We start from the raw sequence: 20,507 nt of genomic DNA, 5'->3' as shown, positions 1-20,507 counted from the left end.
CTTCGTGGCATGATGAAAGAAAGATGATTCAAACATAAATTTCAGTGACATGTAAATAAAACTGTGTAACCCATGTCTAGAATATCAGTTTCACAGCTTAGGGTAAAGGACAAATTAGCATTTACCATTGCTTCTACAGAGTGGAAAACAACTCACAGACCGAAGGGGAAAGTTTTCGTTTAATACTTTCAGCTGAAACCTTACCTGAATCTTTGATGAAAAGAAATATTATGTTTCGTCAGATTTTTTTTTGTGGGAATATTCATGGATTTCCATGTAATTTCTGGAATTCAAATGGATAAACACTCAGAGGTGGAGGCCAGCTGTTAGCTAGCCACCAGAATCACATGCATTCTCTGGGCTTCAGCCCAGAAAAAATAAATGTTGGCCTGTCAATCTTTTTACACATGGAAAGCCACAATAGTGAATTCTTCTGCCTGCAATGGCAGCTCCTGCCTGGGTTTCATTCAAACCTAATATAATTTCCAGCCCATAGCGGTGTATATACAGCACTTTCCTCTGATCTTATGTAGCGGTATGACGGCAGTCCTGCTTGGCTTGGACCGCGTCAGTCTGCCGGCGGACAATTGCTGAAGAGAGGAAATGAGAAAGCCTTAAGCAGACAGTGGACGTCTATGAAGTAGAAGGGAGTGAAGAAAGACTGACTTTGCCTTCTGAAAGTTGTCAGGGAGTAAAACACAAAGAAAAGGGGCCAAAAATGAGGGGCTGGATTTCTGCAAATCTGGGCCGAAAAGGTTAGCTTTCTTCAAAGTGTGTTCATGCATGGGGAGGCATGGCAGAATGGGCTGTGGAAACGTTTCCATTCCTACTTGGAATACAGTAACAGCCAGCGAGTATTTCTCTGAATGCTTTGTGTTTGGGATTGTGACATATTGCATCTGTGGGTGTGTGATAAAACATGCGCGTTGGAGAGAGGGAAGGAGAGAGAAAGCAAAGAAAATCTCTGAAAAGCCTGGAGGGGGATTTTCCTCTGAAAAGGGAGCGCTTTTCTCCTCCCCCTCCCTGCACTCTTTCCCTTCTTTCCTCCTCTCACCCCCCCTCCCCGACACTCAGAGGAGCTGGGGAAGTGAAATAGAAGTGAAAGAGGAGCTGGAGGATCAACAGGCAGCTCAGCAATGCACGTCTCTCTATGCCACAAAGTTAAAGTGCGTGAAGAATGGGGCTGACTTTTCTTCTTTTTCAATCAAGTCGACTCACTGTCATGTGGATGTTCTTCAGGCAGTCTCTGGTGGGGATATGCTAAACATGGCAGGTCTCCAAGCACAGAGCCAAGTGGAGCTAGGTAAAGAGGATTATCAAAATCCAAAAATGAAGAAACTTTCTGCCTGATAGACGGGAAACTACAGCAATCATGGTAAAGTATAATGGAAACTTTACCTCCTGTTTGTCCTTCCTGCTCATTGTTATTTTGTGGTTAAAGCGAGCAAGTGCTCCACTGACCCATTAACTGAGACCTGGTGTTTTTGTTGGAAAAGTCTGCGGCTTTGCAAAGCATTTGTGGGTGAAGTTTAGCAACCATGAATTGTTTACCCGCAGATCCTCCCCGCCAACAAAATAAATAAATCATTATGAATAACTATACTTTCTTTTGCATTTTTACGAGGTCCCAGGATCATCGACTGCATTGTACAACTTCACCTCACTTGCTCTCTAGGTAGTAAAACGTAGTCTGCACAGTGTTATTGCAACCATGCTCAGTGAAGGGTTTTTTTCTTTGTTGTGTTCTGGACTCTTGGTGAGACAGCTCACAACATCTGAAGCTTTTCAAGTGTTTGCCTACTGGGAAAGAGAGAATGAAGCTCATTCTCTTTTGCGTTATACATTTTAATCCTTTTGGGCTTAACTGAGGCAGAAATCTCAGGATGTTGAGCACGCTTTATTAGTAGCTGATTTGACCCCTTGTTATGTGTTCAGTCATGGCTCTTTAAAAAGTATCCACACTTCTCTAGGTTTTTTTTTTTTTAAATGAGTGGTTTAATTCCAGTATAGCAATGTTAATTTAACAATAACAGGTTAACCACAAGATGGGAACGTTTTTATTAACTTGTGATAAATGGATACACGCATATGTGTGTGTGTAATGTGACTCAATTATAGCAGGGGTAAGGCGACTGGTAGGACCTCTAGAAGAGATGCAGTGATCCCAAGCTTATGTGAGAGAATCTTTTAACTATTAGAAAAGAACTCTACCAACATAAACTTTTTAAAAGACCTTTAAAAAGTCCAGTAATGACAGATAGTAAAAAGAAGTCTTGTTTTTAGTTTTACACAACACTCACAAAGACAGCAAAAGATGTGGAAGAAGATGTTCCAATCCAATTTTGACAAAATGTTCACTTTCTGGCCAAGGTGCAAAACACTGTGGAGACACGTCACACTTAACATCCACAGTGAAACAGTGGTGGGAGTGTTATGCTATAGGGATGTGTTTTTTTATTTTTTTATTTATTTATTTTCAACAGGACAGGGAAGCTGGTCAGAACTGATTGGAAAATTTATGGAGCTAAATGCATATAAATTCTGCTGGAAAATCTGTCAAAGGCTCCAAAAGACAAACAGAGAAGAAATGGCCAGAAGTTCAACCTCTATAAAATCCCTTATGAAATTGTTGTTCATGGACCATCCCCGTACAATCTGACTGAGCTTAAGATATTTTGCTAGAAAATTGGGCAAAACTTTCTGTATCTACTTGTACAAATCACTCAGAGACATACACAAAAATACTTTGACTATAACTAAAGTCAAAAGTAGTTTCACATTGAACCAATAGGGCTACAACAAATAGATACTGTTCTTTTCAAATTTTTTCCTTTTAAGGATTTCTGCAAACCATGCGTCACTTTCCTTCAACTTCGTAGTCATGAGCTGCTTCAAGCTGATTTACGACACAATTCTTACCAAATGTTGTCTTTATTTAACAAAGTGTAAGTATATTTACAAGGTCTTATAACTGTAACTTCTTTAACTTCCTTTACCGAAAGAAACATTGGAGTTGATGACTCTCAGTCAGACTCCTTATCAAAAGATTGAGTCAAAAGTTTAGACTGTAGTTTATCTGCCTCCATATCCATAGCTGCATACTTGTTTAACCAGCATTCAGGGCCATGGTTGTTTGTTTTACTTAAAACGTGTGTGATGTTTTCCTTCATGACCACCCTGACTTACAGTCATTTGAAGCTGAAGAGTCTAAAGCATATGATTACTGCACCGTGCATGAGCAGGGCTTTCTATGTTGGGTAAACATTTAACAAAGGAACAAAACCCAGATCCCTTCTCACTGGTGTGCACTGTACCTGCACTTTGTTACAGTTTGACATCCTTTAGCAGCAGTGATTCATTCAGGAGTATAAGTAAGCAAGTTTTGTTTCATTTCTTTGCTAAAGATATAGATTAAGTGCAGTACACACCTGCTACATATGAGCAGTAAGGTTTTCAGGTCAGTCAGACATGATTATTCATTATTTATTTGTGTTAAGTCATGAAATGATGTCAGAGAAAAAAAAAACAGGATGCAGTTTGACTTATGGTCTATATTCTAAGCCGACTTCATACAGTCACAGCTGTAATCCTCTGTCATAGTTATTAGTGAGTTCCTGCTTTGGCAAAAACACAAAGTCACTTCACATCTTTTCACGTCATATCACTTCCTTAATTCTGAGAACACCATCCCTGGCTTTGCTTGCTCTGCATTCACTTTGCAAAGCCATACTGAAAAAATAAAAATAGGAAGGTATGGAAATTATTATTATGATCTAATCTTGTAATTAAGATACCCATATCAGAATTTTGGGGCTTATTTGTGATTTGTGGTTTTCCTCTTGCTGATTTTAGTTGTTTCAGATTTCTTTTTAATAAACAATCTATTCTGTGCAGAGTGGTTAGAAATTATTCATACAATTATTTATAATATGTGGAAGAAGAAGCCAGGTGTGTGTGTGAGAGAGTAAAAAAAGCATTTTGATGACAGAGTTGATATTTTAAATTCTATATTACTTTAGTGGTCAGTACAGTTAGGGTTGCTATTATTACTAATAGTTCCCTAGAGAATGTAAATTCTTACCTTTGACATTTCCAAAAGGTTGCCAATACTTAATCTAGCATATTCCACAACATAATGACCTCAAAACTTTAAAATGTTTTAAAAATTTCATGATCCTTCCTGGTATTTACAGGAAATTTTGCTCTTTCTGTCTCTCTCAGTCTAAAGAAATCTCAAACAGGTAGACGTTAAATAATTTCTTAAATTTCTGTGATCTTCACACCTCACTGATTCAGACTTTAGCTAACATCAGTAACAACCTCCACACCAAAGAGTGTTGTTGCTATCACAACCTGGTAGTTCTTAGATATGGTGCATTAGTGTTAAGAAAGTTCTGAGATTTTTTATTTTCTATCTAAATAGTTATTGTAATTTGCCCTATTCCAGCAGCATGTACCCTTCTGCTACGACAAAAGGTTTTACTAATATTAGTTTTAGTTTAGTTTTTTTAGTTTAGCACCATGCTAAATTTACTGTCAGCAAATAAACCATGCTCAGTTTGAATCTGTCAAAAAAATAGTCACAAGTCTTATTTCTTAGCCATTTTTAAAAATAAAATATGGCTTAAAATTAAGGATCAGAACATTGCAGCTGTTGTGACACATATAATCCGTTTGTCCCTGGAAATAAATCTATAAACAGTTTGGTTTCTGTCAGTTAAGTCAAGATACAAGTTATTTCTCTTGTCTATTGGATAATTAATGAATTTTACATAATTGCAGCTGTAGGAGCCACTGTTTGTTACACGCTGTATAAAATATTTTTTCCTAGTTGATGACAAACGAACAAGGTAGTCCAGTTTTTGTCATTTATTGAATTTTTTTTAGAAACAATAACAAATAACCTTCAGTGTGTTACAGTGTTTTGTTTTCAGATTTTATGTTTATTTCGAGATTATTGATAAGTGGTTGCGCGAACATGATTGGTGGTTCAACACCATATATATATACATATACACTTACATGTTAAGGTTGTCAAATCAAGCTATTTGGATTGTTTTTTTTAGATTCTTTGCTTGATTTGACTGTGTCATGCAATAATGGCTTGAATTCCAATCCAGCAATATATCATTGTCAATATATCAATATATCAATGAGTTTCTGCAATCTAAATCTATTGTCGGCAGTTTCACTGTGGTTCCAAGAGGTCCTTTTTTGCAACACATCTGTTACATTTGCTTTGACATCTCAGTTATAGTGAAATTTATTCACCATGTTGGTTCGCAGCCTGTTGAAATATTTGTTTTATGTGAATCATATTGTTAAATTTTAACAGCTTGAAGGAAGGCATAATAAGACAACGTAGAAATATAATAGTGTTAGCTTTTTTTCACCTTTACATAACCTTTGCATCAAATGTCTGAACATTTCTGAGAAACATGTTGATTGTGGTTTAAATCTGATCAGATATTAGCATGTTTCTTCAATTTAAGGGTTGCTCAGAGAGCAGCAGTTAAAAAAATAATGCAATGACTTTAATAGGCTTCAGCTGATTATTTATTTATTGGAGATCATTGTCTTTAGTTGTTGGTGCTACATTTCTGAACAATTTTAGTACAATTGTGGGATCATTTTTCTCCTCAGGAACTCAAATGTCAAAGGAGGACAATGTATCAAACAAAAGAAGGAGAACTGTGAATGGTCACAGCTTTTAGCTGAAGGCTTGTGAACAAAACTAATTTTCTTTTTGTCAGCAAGTCAGAACAATGGAGCCATAACTTGTACTGTATTTCATTTCTTTATCTGTATGAGAAAAGTGGGTCGAGCTCAACAGACACTTTGCCACATATTTTCAAAACCAGTGCAGAGCAACATATTCATGGAAAAATTTTCATACTCTAACTGTCAAGTGTACAGCATGTAGTAATCAAACACAGAAAAATATTTTGGAGCTATTTGCCGTTTCCTTCCCTTTAAAATTCACACAGGCTACCAAATCTTTTCGTAATACATTCACAGAGAGAAATCTAAAGTTTAACTTTAGTGTTTGCCAAACTATTTTTTTATATCTTGAGCTGTGATCTGGAATGCTGCTGGTTTTCACCAAACACCTTTGTCAGCACATTATATATTTTCTAATTTTCTAGGTGATATTGTTGAGCAACAGATGATATGAAAGCAGTTTATTGAGCATTTCATAACATCTGGTAGCCGTGCACACAATCGAAGCATTTTTGAAGCACTTTCTTAACTTCATACTTGTTCTGAATTGCAGCTGTGAGTCAGAGATTGTTTTCTCAAAAAAGAAGACAGCAGAGATTTAAGATGGATCCTGACACATTGAGCTCATTGTTTTGAGACAGTTGAAGTATTGTTCACACCCGTGACATTTCCAGTCTACATGCTAAACTAGTGTGCACTTAAACTTCTACATATTATATTATATATCATAGGATTTTCACCTAAATAAAAGTTTTACATTACATCCCAACGATTTGGCAGTTTATTTTTCCTTTTTGATTTTCCAGTAATTTGTGGAAAACAAAATGAGCAACATATTCAGTCCCTCCAAATACACAGAGATTTACTGTAATGTTTTTCTACTGACTATTTTTAGGGGTTGAAAAGATTTCAGACGGCAATTGACTGCTGAGTTAAGCAGGAGAGAGCTGTCTCTTTACTAGGCAGAAGACACTTAATGTGAAAGAGGGATGAGAGATACTGGCCGCATGTTTTTGATTATATGACTATGACTAATCCGGTCGTTTTGATTACGACCACAATTGCTCTGAGACAAAACCTCATTTCCAATGTGGTTTGCATGCGAAACCACTTATAGAGCAGGTTTTTTAAGCCACATGTAAAAAATCATGCTGAGTCACACATAGAGAATCAATGACTCATTTCAAGTCTGCACTCACTTTACCTGAAAAGTATTTCCTCTTGACTGTGATTGTTGCCGTCGTAATCCGTTGAGTTTGGGGTCACTTATGCTTCACCATAGGCCAAATCCAAAAAATACAGCCGTAGCATACGCCAACTTCATTAAGTGGTATGGTGTTACTGGCACCAAAAGATAAAATGACAATTTAATCATATTTTTGGGAAAACTACAAATCTCCTCTCGCCCCCGGCCTTCCCTTTTTATTCAGAAACAGTATCCAAAAAAATTAAAAAAATTAAAAATCCACCATCAGGGTAGAAAAACGTATTGTACCATCTATTAAAAGAACGCCCCTCAGATTAATTTCACCCCCTGTTCCGGCGAGAGTGAATTTACCGTAATAACCTGATATTGGCTGGAAAGCACAACATCTCCCCTTCCACAAAGAGTTGGAATTTTTTAGATAGTGCGAAGTGTGGCCGAATTATGGTACTGCAAATTTGGCTGCACCGTCACCGATCCGTTCAGTCTGAACGAACGATTGTGGCAGTTACTATGCTATTAAGAAAAATAATAAAGTTAGGTTTTCAAAAATTAGAGAGACAGAGAGAGAAAAAGGTAAAAGTGTCCATTTGTGTCCATAACCCAGTTTTTCACCGAGAGGTGAGTAGACTGAGATTATCAACCATTTAGCATAGTTAGCTTAGCTACTGACTACTGTTTGCCTCCATTTCACTAACATTTAATGGATTAAGGAAAGAAATTACCAAGATATTCATATATTTAACTTGTCCCTGTGCCTTTTACCACTTAACAACAGATAAGTCAGACAGCAGGTCGAACCCACATTCCTCCTGGCCTGCCCTCTTCTAAGTGAAATTAAAGCTGCAGTATGTAACTTTTCAAAAATTTTTTTTGCATATTTGTTAATACTGTCACTAGGTTGTGACAGTATGGTATGAGAGATAATCTGTGAAAAATCTAGTTCCTCTGCCTTCTCCAGGACTATCTAGAAACAACCAGTCAGTGGCAGGAGAGTTTTAATGCTGTCAATCACAATCTCCTGTGGCTGCTCATCCTCCCTCCCCCTCAGTGTGTGCTATGCTGCAGCTAGCACAGCATGTTGTGAATGCTCAGTCTAGTTAGCCTAGCTACCAATGACTGCATTTAAACGATTTTCCTGTACTGATCAGTTGTTTCTCCACCATTAGCACATTTAGCAGTGAGTGAATGAGGTTGATTGACAGCGCTAAGACCCTCCTCCTGGTTCTGATTGGTTGTTTGGGCCGTTGCATTACTTTAGCCAGTAATGGACCTTACCAGAGGGGCCGCTTTTCATTGGCTGATGCTCATTCTACGTGGTCACGTGGGTGGCAGTCTCACAAACACGAGCTTCTCGTTAGCTAAGTACAGCATAATAGCAGTTCTGATACAACTTCTACACCTTGAAGCCTGTCTGCTACACAGTCTAACGTTAGCTAAACAGATCAATATGCAACGTGTACTGTATCTGACACACACTAAAGATTTTATTTTAGCAGAAAAGGCTTTGGACTAAATTGTTACTCGTGTTAGCCACTCTAGCACAAAGTACAGCTGGTCAATCAACCATCGCTGTGTTCAGGGAAGCGCTGATTAATAATCCATAAATAAATATCAAGCCTGGAAACTTGATATCGTAACGGACTGGATGTTATGTTTTTAACGTAATCTTTGCTCGTCTTGCGGGGCGCTGGCGGTTGATACGGTAACAAGTGTGCTTAAACTACAAAGAGAGAGAGACTAAAAAGGTACGAATGGTTTTGAGTTGATCACCTGTTCGGGTTATTTTACCTTTGTTTACATTTGCTGTGGCTCATTACAGCCGCTGTAGTTTCTAAACGTTGGACCAATTACCCTGTTTGTTTGTGACTATACGTCATTCATAACAAACATCAAATAGAACAAATAGATTTCATAAAATTTTAACAAACAAATGGCTTCTTTACCGTAACAGAGCTCTTTGGTTCCTCTTATCAGTCTGTAGCTTCTCATATTGAGGTCATCAAACCAAATTTCAGATCTACCATAACTGACCGACTGACACCTGCTGGCCTCAGGTTTGCAACCAGCTTGTGACTGAGAAACCAGTAACCTCCTCCCAGATGATGACATGAACTTGTTATTTCCTCTGTCCATTGTAGTAGCTGATATATTGTGAAAATCCGGTAGAAATTATGCACTAATGGAGTCATGTTTACATAGAAATAATGCGCTACGAGGCTTTGCTTGTGAGACTTGCGGTCACGTGGGTCGGTTGTGGGCGGAGCTTGGTAAGGTCCATAGTAGTTAAGGGAGGAGGTGGGGGACATTGATTGTTTTCACAGATTATCTGTCTCATAACAAACTGTCACGACATGGTGACAGCTTTAACAAATATGGAGAAAGCATATTTTTTATTAAAGTTATATACTGCAGCTTGTTTAAAATACATCTACATAGCATTTTTTGAGAAGTCTGGATTGCTTTATGTGTATTTTGCATGTTGCCTATGACTGTTGCTTGTGGGGAGGGACGTTTCAATTAGCTAAAACTAACAGAAAAAATTCGAGCAACCTACTTGCATACTGCATGTGGTCTGTTGGAGGTTAAATTCATGAGCAGTAAATATTGTGCTAGTTATCAGTATTGGACCAAAAAAAGCAAGGCAGTTGCAAGCCTTTAAAATTGTGACGCTTCTGATAGGTCAGGTAGACTCAAGAAATTGTAACAGCAGCTGCATGGGGGGGCCCAATTAAATTTTTTGTCATGGGGCCCAAGATTTCTGGCGGTGCCCCTGCTCACATCATCAGACATAGTCAACTGCTGCCAATGTATGAATATTAAGAAATTTTACAAACAGCCTAAAAGGGAAATTACACAAGGGAAGAACTTCAGTGTCCAAAGCAAAATGAAGCTTCAAGTTCAACTTTGGGCTCCAGGGAAAATGTCTAACTTCCAAATCTGAATTTGTTTATTGGCTGACAAAGTGAGCAGTCAGGCAAGTAAAAGCAGGCACAATATTCCCATAAAAAAATCTCTATCAGTTACCAAATTCTTTTTGTTAGTGCTGAACCGGTTAGCTTTTGGACAGATCAACAAAACCAGGCAGGGAGAAACCAGGCAGTGGCAAGTATTTTACGACACATCTGACCTTAAGTGCCACTTTTGCCTGGAGGTGGAATGAGGGTGCACACTATTCAAAGGAATTTTGAGAGCCAATTGGCATGAAAACATAAACAAAAATCCTTTCAAAATGTCACATCAAGAGCTGTTACAACTTAATAAAAGTCAATCATCTTAACATTTATGTTCTTAACAGTTATTCTTCTCTAAGCTTTAACCGTTGTAGCAAATGACAAAAAAACTCATTGCCAATGCATGGCTGACAGGTTGTTTATACTGTGGCTCAAATATAAGGTGAAACTTTCTTTAGCCTGATCCTGGGGCGGTGTGCTCCAACCTGCAATTATTTGCTCACTAGCAAACTTAGCAAAACAATGTAAAGGACGGGGGTGGGGTGGAGGGCTAAAATGGTGGGCAAGAAAAAGAGAAAGCCAACTTTTAAAACAAATGCCTCATGTCTGTGCTAGCTTGCCAATTTAGGTCAGACCGTGACCTTTGCTGCAGCCTGAAGCTCTTTCTAAAGTTAAATCACTGGCTGCTCTGGACAATAGCAAGAGGAAAGGGAATCCCCGTGTCGTGAATGTGAAGCAGAGGCAGCGGTGGAATGTGGTCAGCTGGAAATTGATCAAAAGCAACAGCCTCTGCAGACCTAGATAGAGGTTGGGATTTATGCCTGACTGAATGCTCTTCAGTGTCTGTCTGTGGGAGTAAATAGTTATTGTGAGCATGGCATTGGCTACGCTAATGTGCTGGACAGTGTAAAAACAAAAGTTAGTTAAGTAGTGATATAATTTGATCCTGGTAAGGACTGACGTTTAGAGTATGTCAACTCAAATACATTGAAGCAGACTTTAGCAGTGCTCATAACAGTTGCATCTTTGTGTGTGATACTTGGTGATGAACTGTGTGAAAACTTTGTATCTTCTCCAGATGTTTGCCCACAGACAGCAGTGAAGTGAGTGAGCTGATACAATGGGGTCAGTGTGGCACCATCTACTGCAGTAAATGATTTTATTGGGAGCTATCGTTTATGCTTTTCATAATCATCAGCCTTGTTTGCGTAAAATTTGTGTTTTTGATTTGACTTGATGCTCTACAGTTTGGTTGTTGGTTAGTACTCAACTCAGATCATACTTGAATCTGTCTCCTTTCATGACTCCACACTCGCATTGCTAATATTTCCAATTCTGCTACAACTAGCACTGTGTCCAAAGTGTGCTTGTTGTTCTCAAGCATTTATTTCTCAAACTTTTTATTTTTACGGATTCATTCACGCTTGCAGTTCATGTCTGTTATAAGGTGGAGTCTGTTTTATCGAGATACATGAAAACAGTCATTTGGCTGACTGGACTTTCTGAAGCGGATCCAGCTGAGCTTTGCTCGGTAAATCTCAGGAGGGTCTACCTCATATATTACTAGCCAAACCACCCACAGTCATGACTTCCAGTAACGGAACATTTTTTGCTATCTTAGCAAGGGTAACAAAACAGGGGTTTATATTTCATGTCATGAGAAGTGCAGGCAATTAACCCAAAATGCTTATCAAGAGAGTAGAATGTGTTTTAATGAAGCTCTTTTTAGTATAATATTGACTAGCACAGAATCTGCCTTTAAGCTTGACTATACTCATAGTTGCAGCTCGCACCTGTTTTATCAGATGAAGTAAGACCAGCATAGCCACTAGAAAGCTCTGTCTGAGACTAATTTGATGAAACATATTGTCACGGTATTACAAGAACATTTTGCACAAGATCCCATCAGACCCTTGTACATCACTGAATACAAATGGACCAAATAATTTTCTGTCTAACACTGCCACCAAGACTAAATGTGGAGCACTAAATAAAATACTACAAGAATATTTTATCTGGCAGTACATAGCAATGAGATGTATACACAAGTGCTTGTAATCTACATGGAAGAGAAAACAACAGGGCTTGACTATTGTGCAGACCAGGTGATATCAAAAACAGGACTTTAAAATTTCTTTTAATTTCAAAATACATTTTTTTTACTTGTAAAATTTTAATTGTTCCCTTTCTGCATTGATCCTAACATAGCTTAGGTTTATTAAACACCTAGATGTTAAAACCTGAGTTGAAAATCCCTGACTGGGGTTCCAAACACGGACCATCTAGCATGTTTGGTTGCTTTTTGAAGGAATTTAGACCTGACTGTTCAGCAAATGGGACAACATGAGGAAACCTCCCTCTGTAATACATCACTTAGTAAAAAACAAACACAAAAATAGACAGTTTTCAAACAGTGCCTTTAAAAAAAAAAATTTAACCATTAAAAAAATTAAATATTTTGGACATATATCTAATAATGTTCAGACTGACTACATCTTAATCACAAAAGCCAGAGATCAAAACTAAGTCTGAGACATGAACTCACACCACTAATCAGGTTTTAAAGCTGTCTGGTGAGAAAACTTCAAAACCCATCTCTGACAGAGTTGGGAGAAACTTAGCACCTTGTATAACAACACTAGGGACATAAAATAGACTTCTTTCTTTCTGGCCATATGTATTTATGTCAATCTGGACTCCAGTACTTTGGATAATTTTGGACATTTTTTTAACTCATTACGATGCACCCAACGTTTTATTTCCAAGCTTATATGGACCCTTGGAACAAATTCACAGATTTAATTTCCATTTGCAAATTATTCTACTAAGAGTAAGGAGTTCAATATCAGAGAGTATTAATGTAGCTGTATTTTTTTAAGCACATATTTATATTTCTAATGGGCTATGTATTGTACCTTGTTGACATTTAAAATAATTTGCAGCAGTTAATAGCTGCTAATTTTATTACATAAAATAACATTCAAACAAGGCTAAAGGATAAAACAGTACATGATTTGCATTCATAACGTACAGTAATAATTGACAAAAGCTGGCAGGCATCCCTTAAGAGAATGTTAACTACAGCCATTACAGATATTAAACTTCCATGAATGTAGAAAAAAAATAATAGATATGAACTTCTCTGGAAACAGCAAGCATGCAAGAGTCTAATAACAGAAATAAAAGACATTCAGTGAAAAGCTGAGCTGCTCATCTTTGTTCAGTCCTTTATTAGAAATGTCCCCAGATACGGTCTAAGCTTTGCAGAGTATAGTAGAACCTATATTTCAAGGGCTACGTGAGTCTTTAACAGCTGTGATGTATTATCATTTGACCGTCTGCCTCCAACCTATTCTGCTCTCCATTTCACAGGCTGTTGTGAAAGATGTACACAATCAGGAAAATGAAGGAATGCGATGACTAACGGAGGTGCGTAGAGTGAGAAAAACTGCAGGTGCTCAGATATTGATGTTGAATTAAATCCAGGACCCTGCACTATCTGGTGAACGTTAACTCGTTTTAGCTCTCTGTGAATGCAAATGTTAAACATAGCTGAAAGATTCAAGGTGTTATTGCATAAACAACAGCTGAAATCACCTTACACTTGTTTTCAACATTTCATGTCCAAAGTGCAGACAGATGCTTCTGTCTCTGCCAGTTGTTCTTCAAGTTGACCAGTGTGAGGTCTTTGATGCTGCTGTGCTTTCTGTTTTCTTTGAGCTCCTCAGGACCTGTTCAAGCCATCAAGCCTTACCAGGGCCGTGCTTAAAGCAGGGTCCTTTGTTGGACACGGGGTTTACAATAACACAGCAGGCTGCTGAGAACCGGTTGTGTAAATAGATTGCCTGGTGTGGATCCAAAAGTAGTATCTTCAAGTAGCCATCTATTCGACTAAACCTTTCTTTTTAATTTCAACTTTTTTCTTTTTTTTACTGTACAATTAAATATTAGTGCTCTGTAAAGGCTGCTGTCAACGATTGGTGTTCTGCCCAGACTGGGTTGCATATAAAACAAATATATCAGAGAGAGTTATGCGAATCATTAACGTATTCATTAATAATTATTTACTTTATACGTGAGATGTACTTTGGTTATCAGTTTGGCAGCTGTTTTAATTAAAAATATAACTTATTAGTTGTTTTAGTTCTTATGTAAGGCTTTGGCATCAGTATAATATTTCTCTCATACCTCTTATGAGTTTAATTTGTCTTTTGATTTTTTTTTTTGTTCATGGCATTAGAGCTTCAAGTTGTGGGTGAGATGGTCATTCCTTTGTTTACTTTCATTCCAGTTTGCCTAGTAGCCAAATTGACATCAAGGTTAAATCAAATAGATCTATAGTGAGTTTAATGTGTTGCTTATACCAAAACTGCCTTATGTATCTGGAATGAAAGGGACTATTGTGGAAAATCTTGAAATAAAAAAAAGTCCTGATAGATAAAACATTGAACAAATCAATAAGTATACTTATGTAAAGTGTATAATTGTAGCAGAAGCTCAGTATTTTCACATTATGATGACTTTATTCATTTTGCCATCACTTAGCACCAGGTGACTGTCTCAGCACCAGTCCCATTATTGTTTGATCTCCTACCTGTAAATTGATTCTCAGTCACCAAAAAACCATCTTACACCAGTGTCATCTACAAATCCCCGTAGAAAGTTTTGATCATGTTTTAATGCACCGTGGTTTTTGTTACAGTATAAATGGCTGTGGGCTGAGCACACAACCCTGAGAGATACCATACCAAATCAAGTCAACTTAATGCTGACTAGTTTCACAACTTACTTACTTTATTGAGTTTTTTTTTTTTTTTTTTTTTTTTTGGAAGCTAACCTGCTGCTCAATGGTTACTAATTTTATCCATTTATTGAGAAGTTAATATTTTTAATGCGTGTTATTTTGTACTCATGCACACTTGTATCTTTTAACCTTTATACATATTCATTCAAATGTGTTTTTTGTGTGAAATAAACATTTCAAAATTTTGCTGTTTGAAGTTTTGAACGAATCACGTTACATTGCGTGCTACTGTTAAATCACGTTACCTCCTATAGAGTACTATCGTTTACTTTATAACACAAGTGAAAAAACTGTTAGTGCTTCACTTAAGTTTCTGCATTACTGAGCTGCACCAACAATTAATGGACTTGTGTATACATTCTTTCTAAACACAGAAGGGAAAACGCAACTTTGAAAAAAGACTCAACATATTTGCAGACTAAACCTTCAAAAGCCTTGTCTTATAAATACAAACTAGAATTTTGTGTGCCAAATGCTAAATTCATGGAACATTTCACAGCCAGCTGACATGTCAAGCCCCAGATTTATTTTTACTTTAGCTGCTGCTGTGCTGCACGGCCAGATCAAAAGTGCTGTGTATGTGCTCGACTATTTCACTAATCTAATGGCAGATCTCGAAACATCCCCAACTCAAAGCCAAGCTTATTGTCGGATGGGTTCACTGAAATGCTTTAAAGACACTCTCCTTTCATCTGAATTGTTTCCACATGCTTGGCTGCTCTTCACTAATAGCACAGCTGCTGCTGATACCTTGACCTTGCAGACATTTGGAGGATTACTTCTCAAAAAGTGTACTTACAGTGAAAACCAACTCCATGTGTAGTACTTGACCCAAAACTGTTTCAGAGACAGTTGGTGACTAGAAGTCACCTTGATCATCTTGTGACCCTGGTCAGCTGAAAATACATTAACTTAAATTAGCCATGTCCAGGTCAGGAAAGACGTGAGCAGAGCAACACAGGGGATATTTAATCATATTTATAATAAAGAAAAAAAAATATTTCTTTGAGTAGTCTTGTGTTTTTCCCTTGCTCATGTTCCCTAAAGTGATAAAGATGACATCCAAAAGTGTACTCATGCAGAAAACCATGCAGCCATTTCCTTCTTTATTTGCCCAACTCTAAATCCAAAACCTCTTTGAAGAGACTCCAAGCAAACACACCAATGAATCAAAGGTTGGCAAAGCATCTGTTGTTTTGCTCTGAAGTGTATTTACTTTTGAGTTGTTTGGACCACGAGGACTTTCCTTAATGAGTCACAGTTAAAATGTTTTCAAAATGTCACAAGTGGTGACACAGACATTCATTTTAGTAAGTCATGGTCTTCTCGGTGCACAGTGTGATAAAGCAAATATATGTGATTGAAGTTAAGCTGTTCAGAAATTCTAAAATGCGACTGCCAAACTTTTGAAATGTCATAATTACAAAAGTAGGGGCTGCACAGTGGTGCAGTTGGTAGAGCTGTTGCCCTGCAGCAAGAAGGTCCTGGGTTCAATTCCCTGCCCCAGGGTCTTTCTGCATGGAGTTTGCACAACATCACCTCACATTCCTCTGGGATCGTTGCCTCTATGATAACACAACGTGTAAAACTTGAAGGTGTGCAGTCTGCCAGTTCTCTTTAAATCATGTACAACTTTAGTATTTTTTACTATTTCCTGCTTTGTTTTTTTTTAGTTACATTTTAAAAGTAGTCTACTCTGGTTAGACAGTATGTCTGGCTTCTATTCACGCTGCAGACTTCGTTGGTGGGGAAATACTTTTCTGTGTTTTGTTTTTTTTTCTTTTTAGACATATCCTTACTCCCCTTTTGATGTGTAAATCTTACAGGGAGCTGATCCAGTGAATCAAGACAGCCAAGACTGTAAAACTCTCCTCTGACTTCAGCACCAAACAAGAAAAAAAGAAAAGAAAAAAAAAGAGAAAGAAGCGGATGTCTGGGCCAGGAAGTGAAATGAAAAAAGTCTGAACAGCTGATTGTGTTCCTTCTCACACTGCTGATGTGGAGCTTTAGTGAAAATGGCCAACAAAAAAAAATCTCCTAAAAACCGTAGATATGTCAAAAATAAAACCTAAAAAAGCCTGACAATTTAAAGAGGTGTACCTTTATTTTACCATGACTGTTGAAGCTTATTTTCTGAACTGGGTTATTGCAAAGTAAAATACATAAAATATGCAAGCAATCTTTATTTTTGGCCTATGTTAACGCATGTGACTGAGAAATAACCGAGTCAAAGCAATTATGAAAATAATTTTTTACTTTTAATATCTTCCAGAATCCAGAATCTTTGGACCTGTCTATCCAGAGTGCCTTGTCGGCACTCTTCCCACCTTTTGAGGTCACAGCACCCATCGTCCTCTGCCAGCTATTTCGTACCATCGATGAACGTTACCACGGCGATGCTCTGCAGTGCCTGCTGGACTTCCTTATTCCCTCCAAACACCTGCTGGAGTCTGTCCAGCAGGCTGCATGTGTGAGTGTGAATGCATAAAAATATACTGTACATATTCAGTCATACTGTAGATTCCCAACTGTGTTACAGAGGGTAAAGAATAAGTAAATAACTTACTGTGACTGTCAAAGTTTAAAAAAATAGTGGAAACTTAATAGAGAAGCTGCTGAGATCTAACTTTACATAGCTTGGTTACTGATATTTTTCAATTCAGAATTTTTACTCAAGTATTTTTATAGTTTTTTGTTAATATTTTCTACTTGGTGGACAACACACTGCACGCTTGAGAACAGTAACAGCAAACAGTTCAGTGTCATGTCTTAACAAAATTAAATTAAGCACTTCTGATCCTGAGATTTTTACTGTTTTCACTGCCTGTTATTACAGTCATAGCTGTTATAATTCTACTTATTGCCAATAAACAGCATAACTCAATGAAAATTGCAGCTCCTAATCTCTATAAGCAATAAAAAGCATCAGAGAGTAGATCTAAAAATTCCTTGTCACTTTGTAATAACAATATACATTTTTTTTCAGGCTGGATACTCTGACGTAGTTTTCCGCTGTGAGGGTTGGCCTCTTTGTCTGCATGACAAAACCGTCATCCAGTTAGCGTCTGTGAACCCTTTGCTGTTGCGTCCTGGAGACTTCTATCTTCAGGTGGAACCCTTTGGTGACCAAGCAGCCCGGATTGTCCTCAAGAGCCTTCTGGAGGAGGGATGTCGAGAGGTTGAGGAGACACCGATCCCTGAGACTTCCTACTCCTGCCTCTTCACTGAGGAGTGGCTGCAGGATATCAATGAAGGACGCCACGGGACTCCTCTGTCTCGCTGTTTACTTTGCACAGATCAAGGTGTGATCAAGTTACCGTGGTCTGAAATTTCTATTCCAGAGTTTTTAGACAAGCCTAAGACTGTCCCCGCCTGTGGTGAAGCAGCAGCGCAGACCATGAAGGCCTCAGCTTCCTCCCACTACAATTCATCAACCCTTCCAGTGGAGGCAGTGAGGTTGCCACAAGAAGACAGGATGTCAGCATCTCTAAGACCATTGCACGCTTCCTCAAAACTCATTAAAATGGAAAGGCGACCCCCCAGATCAGGGTCCAAACCAATGAACAAACCTGTGGGCTGGGTTTCTCCTAACAACTGGGAGAGTATGACCTATCAAGAAATGGAGGGGGATTATGTTGACTTGGTGGACATTGCTAAAGGGAAGGAATTTGTGGATAAACAAATTCAACCTATTTCAGTGTTGTCCAAACCTGTGAGACAGCCGCCACCCATCCCACTTGGAAACAGTGGACAAACCCTGCAGTATGCAGATGAGCCCTGTATGCCAGGCAGCCAAAGACAACTGGATCAGGATCTTATTGACCTGGATTTGAAATGCAGATACAGAGACTCTTATGTAGCAGCGCTAAAAAACCCTGTGCCTTTTGAAAGGGGAGGTGTGGACCTCCTAGGTGCCTTGGAGGAGGTTGGACTGTTTGAGGATGATAATGTAAGACTTGAAGGGGCATTTGAAGGTCAAAAAGACCAACTATGTAACTTATCCAACCACTGCCAAGAACCTGCGATGGACAGTGAATCCTGTGAAAGCACGGGATGTCACCGTCCTTTGAGCTGTGAATCAGAAAACACGATGAAGGAATCAGCTTTGATTTTAAAACCCTTCTCTGGACTGAGCCCCAGTGACAGTAAACTAATTTCTCACCAGTTGGGACACGCTTCTTTTAAGCATCCAGGATCAGTTGTGTCCTTGGCGACATCTGACGGAGGTTTGAAGACACGCCAAAAAGAGGAGGGCGTAAAACCATCGGGAAAACACAAAGTCAAAGTGAGATCTATGTCTGCTTTGTCAGACACCCCCACAGGGAGTCCTATTCTGTACAAAATCAACAACAGGAGCCACAGTGATGTTTGTCCTGAAACAGTAACCAGCATAATGCAGCGTCAAAATAGTTCAGCAGAATATCAAGAGGCTTCAAATGTGGAAAGACTGAAGTGCTTGAAAAAAGGTAAGCAGAGACAATGTTTCATCGTCTTTGTTGGCTAATGCACTGCAGATTTCATTTTAGAAAGTGGCCCACACACACACACGGCCCACACATTGTTAACATTATGCCCAAGCAGTCATTCATAATGAAGTGTTTCTCAATGCTCAAAGAATCTCCCAACTTTCAAGCCAAAAAAAAGGAAAAAAAAAAACGAGTGCAAGAAACTCTACCGTGACCTTGTTGTGTTTGAGGGAATGTGGCTCCTCTGAGGGTTACGCTTCATAAAGACTCTTCAGAACAAGAGTTCAAAAGTCAAAGATCAGACTTCAGCACAATCATCCTCCGGGGAATCTCCCCTGTGCTGTCTGAGATCATTGGCTGGATAGTTTCATTCACGTCATTCCTCTTATCAGGGGAGGGAACGGAAATAGCAACCTGCACCTCAGTAAAAGAGGGTCTGAACCCAGTGGGTGGAAAGAAAAAAAAAATACAGGGCATTTGTCTAATTTAGGGAGACAGAATGACATGCAAGGAGGAAGTTTCTCTGCTCTCCTCCCTTGTTTTCATGTCTAAGAATGCCCTCAGAGGGACGAGCTGAGATCTTGACTGGAGACATGCTTGTCATAGACTATTAAAATAGTGGGGACTACAGATGGGGCCTTGTTGAGAGGAGGTCAATTAAGATGTCTGCCTCACTTTGTTGCCAGGCTAAGACTTTGAAATTTTTTTATTTATTTGCTGAATTTGTTTAAACTCAAATAGAAATACTTGTTGACATGGAAGGATTGGTGGAAAGAATATATACAAATTTAGGATCACTCAACATTAGCATAGATATGGTGGAAATTTAGATTTTTTAAATATTCATTTGGACCATTCTTTCCCATGTGCAATTAAGAAATAAAGCTTCCCACTTTAATGAAACTTAGAAACAGGAAGTTTACATTTCTGTCCTCCAATCACCACTGATCACACATGATACATGTGTGAAATATACATTGAGTATTCACATAACCCTAACTCCATAATACTTACCTGAGTGCCCTTGACTAAGTTGCAGCTAGAAATGGTAGAGTCCACTTTCCTTCTACGAAGCGAAACATATAGAGCATGATTTTTAATTGGTTGAGGGTAAGGACCATCAAGAAAATTATGTTAGCAGGACTTTTCTTGTTTTGGTATATATTTGGAATCACTGTTCTGTTGGGACAGACAACTTTGTCCAATCTTTAGTCATTTATTCCAGACCTCAGATGGATGGAACTTAGTCAAGATGTTCAACAACATCTTGACCACAAAGAAAGAACCACAAAAGCCAAAATCTATACACACAATCTTTGAAATTTGCAGTTGCACACACGGAAAATCTGAGTACCTTT

At 38.3% G+C, this 20,507-nt stretch overlaps 1 protein-coding gene across 1 annotated transcript in view; it reads left to right on the top strand.

Annotated features, from left to right (window-relative positions):
* The first annotated feature begins 1,064 nt into the window (after positions 1–1,064).
* The window catches only part of LOC122833777 (uncharacterized protein KIAA1755-like), a 34,850-nt gene continuing 15,407 nt past the window's right edge, over positions 1,065–20,507 (top strand). Inside the window, exons 1-3 of the mRNA XM_044121645.1 lie at positions 1,065–1,375; positions 16,956–17,153; positions 17,670–19,149. Of these exons, the coding sequence (XP_043977580.1) occupies positions 1,373–1,375; positions 16,956–17,153; positions 17,670–19,149 (1,681 nt within the window). The 5' untranslated portion in view covers positions 1,065–1,372. The remainder of the gene's footprint in view (positions 1,376–16,955; positions 17,154–17,669; positions 19,150–20,507) is intronic.

Source organism: Gambusia affinis, linkage group LG07, assembly GCF_019740435.1.
Source record: "Gambusia affinis linkage group LG07, SWU_Gaff_1.0, whole genome shotgun sequence".
NCBI lineage: Eukaryota > Metazoa > Chordata > Actinopteri > Cyprinodontiformes > Poeciliidae > Gambusia > Gambusia affinis.
This window is presented reverse-complemented; position numbering and strand designations above follow the sequence as displayed.